This window comes from Merops nubicus, unplaced genomic scaffold, assembly GCF_000691845.1.
Source record: "Merops nubicus isolate BGI_N331 unplaced genomic scaffold, ASM69184v1 scaffold50193, whole genome shotgun sequence".
In the NCBI taxonomy this organism is placed as follows: Eukaryota; Metazoa; Chordata; class Aves; order Coraciiformes; family Meropidae; genus Merops; species Merops nubicus.
In genome coordinates, this window is record NW_008599227.1 from 25,079 (window position 1) to 34,410 (window position 9,332).

At 44.1% G+C, this 9,332-nt stretch overlaps 2 protein-coding genes across 2 annotated transcripts in view; one reads left to right on the forward strand and one right to left on the reverse strand.

Moving 5' to 3' along the window:
* TMOD1 (tropomodulin 1) overlaps positions 1 to 492 on the forward strand; it is a 15,871-nt gene extending 15,379 nt beyond the window's left edge. Inside the window, exon 9 of the mRNA XM_008937278.1 lies at positions 111 to 492. Within this exon, the coding sequence (XP_008935526.1) occupies positions 111 to 175 (65 nt within the window). The 3' untranslated portion in view covers positions 176 to 492. The remainder of the gene's footprint in view (positions 1 to 110) is intronic.
* A 4,465-nt stretch (positions 493 to 4,957) lies between these two features.
* TSTD2 (thiosulfate sulfurtransferase (rhodanese)-like domain containing 2) lies at positions 4,958 to 8,669 on the reverse strand (the record flags this gene model as incomplete). The annotated part of the gene is made up of 4 exons (XM_008937279.1): positions 4,958 to 5,329; positions 6,669 to 6,807; positions 7,738 to 7,896; positions 8,551 to 8,669. Coding segments are annotated over 4 exons (677 nt in total), but the record flags the coding sequence as incomplete, so codon positions are not given.
* Positions 8,670 to 9,332: the final 663 nt, after the last annotated feature.

Genomic DNA, 9,332 nt, shown 5'->3' on the forward strand with positions numbered 1-9,332 from the left:
TCCTGGCAGAAAGTTCATCTCTGAGCTCCTTTCCACAGTGGCTAGCCAAGCCTGATGTACGCACCTCCCTGCTGCCACCGCTGACTCCTCTTCTTCTGCTTCTTTTTCAGTGAGGAAGAGAAGACTTGCAGAGTTGAATGGGCCTATTTTTCCCAAGTGCAGAACTGGAGTGTAGTTCCTGCCTGTGGAGGTCATTCCCGGTGATCTGTGCTACACTGTGGAAATCTAAAGGCAATAAGTGCCTTGACAGAGTATTTGTGGTGCCTCGGTTCTGTTTTATGCACTAACAGTTTAAATTACCTAGTGGCTGGAGTTGGAGATTTTATCCAGTAGGACTGTTGATGTTTTCTGTAGAGTTGGAAGCTATTCAAGCCAGTAACAACCTGCCAATTTTACGCAATCTCAGTTTAGAGTATATCCCAGTGTAAAAGTGATTCTTAATTAACCTGGGACCTAATTTTTCTAGAAAATTCCTGCACAGTGTTTCATACAGTTAGGATGTGGTATGCATGAGTGAAAGATAACAACTGTTCCACACAAACTTTACTAGAAATATATAAAAAATACTTTATTTTTCTTTCCAAGTCGATCTCAACTAGCTATAGAGGAGCAACTAGTTTTAACAAGCACTTCTACTACCTGAAAACATGGCTAATTTCAAAAACTGTGAATTACATTTTTTTAGCCAACATTTGCTGAGTCAGTTGGAGATGCCGTTTCAAATGCATCCGTTTCTTAGAAAAAAGCGATTGATCTCCACCCCCTGACTGATTAAATGGAATTTAAGGCCACCAACTATAAAAGTTTCAAAAACTGAGCCATTTAGGATGGGTTAACATCCTTCTAACTGACACACGTCTGGTGACACAAATCCTAACCCCACAGAGATGGCCAAACTGATCAGCAAACCAGAGCCCTCCGTTCTAATCCCCACTCCCTTCAGTTTTCTGTTAAAAGCATGTGTCCAGATACTCACTGGAAACAAGTAAAATTGTCTCCCTTCACTGTTTTGTCTTAATGGCTGTTAATTAAATTTTGTTGTGCTAGGGACTGTTTCTTTCACTGCTGTCCCAAATAGCTGCATCAAAGCAACAGTAGATGCTGCGTGCTGGAAAAGCTGTTGAACACATGCCCGTGCCCTGAAGTTACGCTGCACAGTCTGAAGGTTTTTGTCAGACAGCCTCCAAGGGGGAATTCCCCACAGGCTCGCCTAGCTCCCGGGCACACAGCGGACTGGACCCAGCACCATCCCATCCAAAATCCTGCTGTTAAGGCGGGTGGGATCCTGCTTGGTAAGAGGTGTCTCCTGGCAGAAAAGCACTGCTGCACTGAAGCTGTGCTCTAGGTATAATGACAACATGTCCTAGAAGATATTCTCACTTGCTAGAAATCTGTCTGTACACATCTACTGAGTAAAACTTTGCAGCCTTTTACACCTATTCCAGCAAAAATTCCAGATTTCTTCAGAGCTGATGTATGAGTATCACCCACAATTCAGCTCTGACCAAGCAGAGAAACACTACACTTTCATCAGCAGTGTGGGAAACATATTTGTTGCTCTTCAAATCTTAATAAATGTGCCAGTACTGTCAAGTAATAATGCTTCACTATAGCTTCTTACCTCCACCCTGCAAATTCCATATCAGAAAACAGTACAGAAGAAAAATACTTGAAAATGTATTTAAAAAAAAAAAAAAAAAAAATTGGCAGACAGCTTCTTTCTTCCACATGTACTGCAAAGACTTCAGAATGGTCAACTAAATCATCAGACCAGAGCCACAGCTTCCGCTGAGCCACCCGCTCAGATCTGCATGGTACAGACTCACCTCTTCCATTAGTTTTAGAAGAACCCAAATAAATCTTATCCTGGGAAATCCTGGTGGTGCTGAGAAAGCCAGACAGGCAAGGAGATATATCTGCAGAAGAGGTGACACTACCATGGATACAACAGCATTTTTTTTCCTGACTGAAGAAAACTAGCTCTTGGAAAAAAAAAAAAAAAAAAAACAAACAAAAAAAAAAAAAAAAAAAAAAAACCAAAAAAAAAAAAAAAAAAAACCAAAACCAAAAAAACAAACAAACAACCAAACCTTGTCCTGTTTCACTGTGGCAACTTCCAAATTAACCATGCAGCCCAACCCTACATTAAGCTGGCAGGATCACTGCAGGTTCCTCAGCTGATCCTTGCAAGACCTGCTTTGCTGAAAGATGTGAGAGCCAAGAGCTGTGCAGCAGAGACAGGCCATGCTGAGAGGCATCAGGCTGTGTGGTGAAAGGCATCAGGCTGTGTGGCGATGGAGCAACAAAATGGTGATATTTAGGAGCAAATGGATCCCTGTTTGTCCCAGCAGCTCTCCAGGAAGAGGAAGAAGCCATCTGCTGACTGTGTCATCTGGCAGTCACAGCCAGTCCTGCTTCACTGTGACCTCTCCTGGAGCCAACGTGCCTTCTCTCAGGCACGGCCACTGAGGTGCCTGGATCCCACCACACAGCGTTTCACGTGGCGAATCCTTATTTGTGTCAGTTTGGCAAAGCTATTCCAGAAGCCAGGATACAGAAGCTGCTCATGGGCTAGCTTGCAAGAGGGAGGCTAAGGATGTCTCTTACCTGGCTCTCCCCTCTCTGCAGCAGAGGGAACCTGGCTTTATAGGCTTCTACCAGTACATCTCAAACCCTTCTCTTCCTTTGCCTTAGTGCAGCAAGGCCCAGAAGGGGCCCCATGGCTCCTCCTTGCCTTTGAGGTAGAGTCTCCAGCTGCCAGGAGCTCCCAGGAGAATTGTACCTTGTAGACAGGTCTACCATGTGGCAGACAGCTAGCTAGCTTTCAGCATTTGCCTCTAGAATTAAGCACCTCCAATGTAATGGGTGAAGCATATTTGTGTAGTAACTGAAAAATTACAACGGAAGCACTAAGAGTTATTTATCATTATAAGAGTTTTAGAAGTGTACACACAAAATATAGTTACCGTTCTGTACCGAGAGGTGATACCGAAACAGCCTTCCAAGTAGATTACAGCCTTCCAGACTTGATGATAGACTGAATTATAAAATTCTGTTCTATTTAGTCTAATACATAAAGAAAAGAGTATAATATGCAAGCTGGAGCACTCCCAGCAGTGCTTGAAACTAGGCCTGTAAGAAGAGCTATCATTTTCCACAAATATTCCAGTCCTCAAAAGCACAGAGGTTAACTGGCCAGCAGAGCTTGGGAGGCTAGATGCCAGGAGACCCTAAGTACTGCTCAGACTTCTGCTGAAGACGTCTACTGATGAGAAATTTCCAATTTTTTCTCCACTATGGATTGTGCACAGATTTTACTACTATTTAATAGTAAATACCATCCTAAAAAAGATTCCCAAAGGAGACATTCCTTTTTAAGTTTTTAAAGTTTTTAAGGTTTTGTTTCACAAAAGGAATGGTCATAAAGACAGCTGCTGAACTGTTGATTTCTTAGTAGCAACCCTGAAAGTGAGAAGAAAGCTTGCCATGCCTTTAATGGAACCAATGCCCATGTCTTTTAAGTTGCTAGTCAAGCCAACAACAAAGCCTTGCTGAACTCACAGCATTGTGGGAGAAAGCTGCAATCCATATGGAAATAACGTTGCCCTAACTGTCACTAAGCAACTGCAGAAACCTGAGTAAACTGTTTTCTTGCTTTTAAAAGCAGTTGCCAGTAAAAATCCCCATAAAACCAGTAAGTGATCTTCATTTCCGAAAACTGACTACTATTCAGTACCAAAAATGACAGTAAGTTTCAAAGACATTTTTCAGTCAAGACATGTCTTCTACACTATTAATAAAACCTTTCTGTAAATTCTACAGCATCAGGCACACAAAGCAGGAGGCAGAGAAGTATTCTGAGCTCATATGCTGTGGATCCCCTCAAATTCAATTTCTCCATTAGTAGCAGCTGGAAACTGCATAAACATCTCACAGCTTTTGAAAAACAACCCATATTTACAAAGCACAAATGCTCCCCAAATCCTGAATTATTTAATTTGCATAGAGGACCCTGCTATCCCCTTATAGCTGCTGCTGACGTTTGGCACACGTCAGCACCACTTCCAGTGCCACAGGACTGGTACTTTGACAGTCTCTGTGCTCCTCTCTCTTTTTTCTTCTAGTGCAAGTGGAGCTGAGCCCTGGATATTTCATGGACAAGATGAGGGAAGCGATGCGTTTCCAGGGAGACAGAACATCAGAAGGAAGATTACTTTTGCTGTTAATTACAGAATAATAGAATGGTTTGGGTTGGAAGGGACCTTTGCAGGTTGTCTAGTCCAAAGACCCTGTAGCGAGCAGGGACATCTGCAACTAGATCAGGGTGCTTGGAGCCCCATTCAACCTGACCTCAAATGTTGCCAGGGATGGGACACCAACCTCCTCTGTGGGCAACCTGTTCCAGAGCAGGAACGGTGTGTGACCTTTAGGATGAACAACAGGGAGGGCTGGGCAGGCAGCATCTGTGGCCCTTTGCCCCCCCCCTTACAAGAGGGGTCCTTACACTGCCTTCAGCCAGTTTTACACAGGAGTCAAGTCCCTGACTGCAGGTGGCTACCCCTTGCTTCTCACTGTTATGAAGTATGAGATGCAGACACATGGCATGTACATGGAAAGTATCTTCACCTCTAATCCAGTCACATACCAACACTCAACTGATCCATCTGCTGTTTTCACATCCTAGCACCAGCTACTGAAGCCCATACATGATCAACAGAGAGGTCAGACAGATCTCCATGCAGGAAGAAGATAACAGAACTGTTATGTGCCTTTTAAATTGTGAGCAGCTGTGTCCCATTGCACACACTCTGCTCCAAGATCCCCATGGTAGAGGCCATGCTACAGGACTGTACCCAAGGAGAGGAATCCTGCAGTGCTGGTGATGGGCTGGGCACTCTGGTAATTATGGTCAAATAATGGGTGGTTTTCAGGACATACTCTAGGCTTAAAGGCAGCATATGAACAAGACTTCCCAAGCCAACACATTTCATAATTTCCAAACCTAACAGACGGATCTGGTTGTAGAAGCCTTTTGCATTAGCACGTGTCAGGTGAGCCAATGGAACAGCTCAATCTTCTCCCACACCCAGCGTCCTTTGTGAGACATGTTCAATAGGTACCCTTGGCCTTCTCCTTGTACATTCACATTCCTCCTTAAGTGTCTGTCCTGAAGCCCTTGAATTCACCTGGAGCTCTTTCTCTTGACAAACAGGACAGCAAGCTGTAAGACCTTTTCTGCAACAACTTGGACATGTCAGAACAAGCTGTCGGCAGTGCTGGCTGGAACAAAGTTTATACTGGTCCCACAGTGTCCCACAGTATTTGCATGCTGGAGGGAGGAAGAAAAGAAACAGTTAACACCCACATTGCCCCATCTGTCTCCCTTGCAGAAGGGTCTCTGTGGCACTGAGGGGGATGCAGCCTCTCATTTAAGTGGCTATCTGTTTTCTTCCAGGTTTTTAATTCCTGCTTTAACTTATCTTCTAGAAACTACTTAATTTTTAAACTTCTGATTTTGATGTAAAGAACTTAGGACAGCTGCCTCTTGGGAAAAGAACACAGGGCTCACTGGTGCTTCCTCTAGTTCCAATTAGACAAATTTAAAGATTCTCACTGCCAAAAGAGGAAACATACGGTGGAGGTAATTAAATCAGTGTGAAGGAACATTGTCTGCTGGGGAAGAGTGTGCCATGGGACTTTCTTCCACCTAACAGCAATGGCTGGTGTAAATGGGTGCCATCAGCAGTCCTGGTACAGTCCTGCCACACCAAACAGGTCTTAACCCTTTAACTGAAAGCTGCAGCCCAGTCCAGCTGTACCATCAAGAAGGTGCCTACCCCAGCACTCCCTTGTGAAAATTCTGTAGGGATAGCTGTGATGTATCCAGAGTGTATTCCATTTCTGCACCGTGCCAGGCACCTTCCAGATGTATATGGTAATTGCACAGGAAGAATGGGAGGTTATGCTCAAAAAGTTACCTACTCAGAGAAGAAACAGCACTGCTTCCTAAAAAAGGCTAGAGCCAAATTCCAACTATTTGTACCTGGCAACTGAGAAGAAAAGAGGTATTTAATTCACATTATCTGAAGAGCAACCCCAGCCAGGAGATCAGGCAACGTTCTTGACAACAACAGCTAGAGGTCATTGAAATTCTACAGGCTACAGAAAATTTTAAAGCATGAAAACAGCCAAGTGTTGCAGAGCTTAGTGCCACCACTCTCCCACTGCCTGGCAGTCTGTGCTGATTTTCTGTGAGATTACTGAAGCTGAGAACAGCTGACAGCAGAACTCCTTAATGCTTTGGTCACTTGGCCAACCACAGTCTGATCAGCACTGTGAGCTACCAGTGGATAATGTCACCCAGCGTGCTTGACATACATTCTCCATAGCTGCAGACTGCTCATAAGAGCAGCTGTTCTGCAGGGGGTGCTGCCTTTTACTGCTCCAGTTTTGAGGAACTCTATTTAGTGGCCCCAAATTCTCTCAATTCTGCTTTGCATGTTAAAGACATAGCACCGACAATGATGAAAAGTGATGGCACTAGAAGGCCAAAGCAAGCATGAGGAAGAACTGCACAGACCAGTCTGGCAGCCTCTATCCTGCACATCTCTGAGGAAATGATTGCCAATAGCTTCCCAGCCTTCTGCACTTACATTAACTAGTCCTACCTGAGATGATATCTTCATTGGAGCAAATGGCGTAACGATCATCAAATACAAACAGCTTCCCCCTGTAGAATCCATCTGGAAACTCTTCCAGGTACTTGTGAATTCCACCTTTTAGCTGGTAAACCTCTCTGCACACTGCCTGTTTAAAGCATATTAGCAGAAAAGCTGAAGGAGACAGCAGCAGTTGCGGTGTGCCAGAGCAAATGTTGTAGATGCCAGGGGTCAATGAAAAGCAGCAGCTTCTCAGTGACCATCAGATGGCACCATGTGCCCCTGGCACTGCCACTAGGCATTACCCAGCGGCTTGCTGACAGGAACCTGTTTGATGTTACCATCAAAACAAAGGTGGGTAACCTCCTCAGCTGAGGGAGGTTTCCTGCATGCCAGACCAAATGCTTTTGAACCTCTGTGAATTGCTGCTTGTTCTGTTTTTATGCAGCAAGCCATTAGCAGGAGCAGAATTTGTCAGGGTTCACACTGGTGTAGCAGAGAAAAAAAAAAAAAAAAAAAAAATCAAGATTTAAATCTCTGGAGAACATCTACGTGTGCTGTTCCCTTGCCCATTAAGGCAAGGATGGGAGAAGACTGGGGTGGAAAGCAGAATCAGAACAATGCAGTGTGCTGGATTTAATTCCACAACACTGGGAAAACACTGGCTGGCTGATTTTTCCCAATCTGAGATGTTCAAGCTGTGCAGTAGTGGCCACAGAGCATAACCTGGACAGAGCTCATGGAAACACGGCAGAATGCTCTCAAGCCCTCCTACAACACCACACTACAGGCAGGGTAGACTTAGAAATATCTTCCTCAGCAAAATGGGTTATGTAATTATTTCCACAGAGCAGTCACTGCTGTGGCACTAGTCCATGCAGATCATCCTGAGCTGCATTAAGCTACCCACATGCTTGACAGACAACACGAGGCAATCATGGATCAGAGACAGTTATCTCCCCACCTGCTCATTGAGCAGTTTATGTTCAAAAGAAGAATTTGCCAGCGAAATAAAAGACAGCTGCCCTTAAAGGAGTCTCAACTGCCTGGCACTTGTGCCCTCAGAATGAAATCTCACCTTGCTCCGTAGGTAAGCAGAGCCCCTTTCACAACGGATCCCTCCCGTGCAGTACATCAGGACACGCTTATCCTTAAAAAGCTCCAGGTTTTCATCCACATAGCTGGGAAAGTAGCTGAACTTCCTGATATCTGGAGCCAGACAGCCCTGGAAATGTCCCTGCAATAACAACAGATGGGCGTGTGACTGATTACCAGCAGTCTTACATGAGAAGGTCTGTGCCTTGGACTAGAGGAAGTAACAAATCTTTGAGCCAGAACACTCGGCTCACTGCAGCTGCTTTAGGCAGTTCTTCAGCTGTGTTTATGCAGCAAAATACCTCTTCAAATCTGTAAGAGGATTCTGGACACAGCATGTCTCCTCATCCAAACATAAAATAGGGAGCTGAGCAGAACATGCCTGTCAGAGAAAGCGTAAGTGACAACAGTGTAGAAAGGCTGGTGGATGTGACGGCAGCATGCCCCTATTCTTTTTGACATATGGGACAAGGCAAAAAGGCTGGAAAACATCCTTAACAATGATGCTACTTCAAGCTATACTGCTTGATACTTCACTGCTAATGTTGTATAGACCACTTTTGTCTTCTTCCTGCCCCACACTATAAACACTTAGCCAGGCAGGCTCTGTGCCAAGTTGCGGAGCAGGTCCTCTGCTGCTCATGTCCAATGTTAACTACTAAACTGAATTATGTACATATTACAGTCAATCTTGAATACAGAATCTCTTCTTCCAGTGAGGTTACACCCTGACAACATGAAATGCTTCCCCCCAGCCCCTGGAACACACTGCAAGAAGCACACAAGGAACACTTACAATTTTACTTTCATAGAAGTTCCTACAGTCAAGCAAGATGGTATCACTTTGTCCTTGGCTGGCCTGAGACAAATACTGTTCTACTTCTCTATGAAATTCCTGAGGGGATAAATGGATTCCTTTAACAAAAAAGTGGGAAAAACAAAAAAAAAAAGACAAATAAGAGAAAGAAGCAAGAAGCAGAACTACAAAACAATGTCACATGTGATCTTGCTCATCCAGATTCTCCTCAGATTTCCAAACACAAGTTTTCTGTGATGGTTGAGAGACATTTTGACCCAGCTCCACCTACCATGTTTGTGTTCCTATTGCCAAAAAAAAGGAAAACACAACACTGTTCCACATGACAAAAGCAGCAGCCAACAGGCGCCTGTCTCTACGATCTTTGTTATATCACCCTGGCAACTCCTACAGTTCTAAAAGAGTGAAAAATATTCCCCTTCCCTTTGCTCATCCTTCATTACATTTGGAGGCACAGAAGCATACAGAAATGCAATTTTTTCAACTAAACCCTTCTCTGTTGATAAAAGTGTAAAATTTCCATAAGCATGTATTACTTTCAGTACAACTTCAATTTTCAGTTTCTCAGCTTTCAGACTGCTCAGAGCTTAGGACTCCCAAACTGCTGAAACACAAAAAACCTCCACCACCAAGACCTTCATAAAAAATAACCTGACAAGCAACCTGCCAGAGTAATGGGCACCATCTCCATAAAATGTCGGGAAATAGGAGCAAAAAGGTAAAAAAAAGAATCGTAGAATAGTTTCAGTTGGAAAAGACCT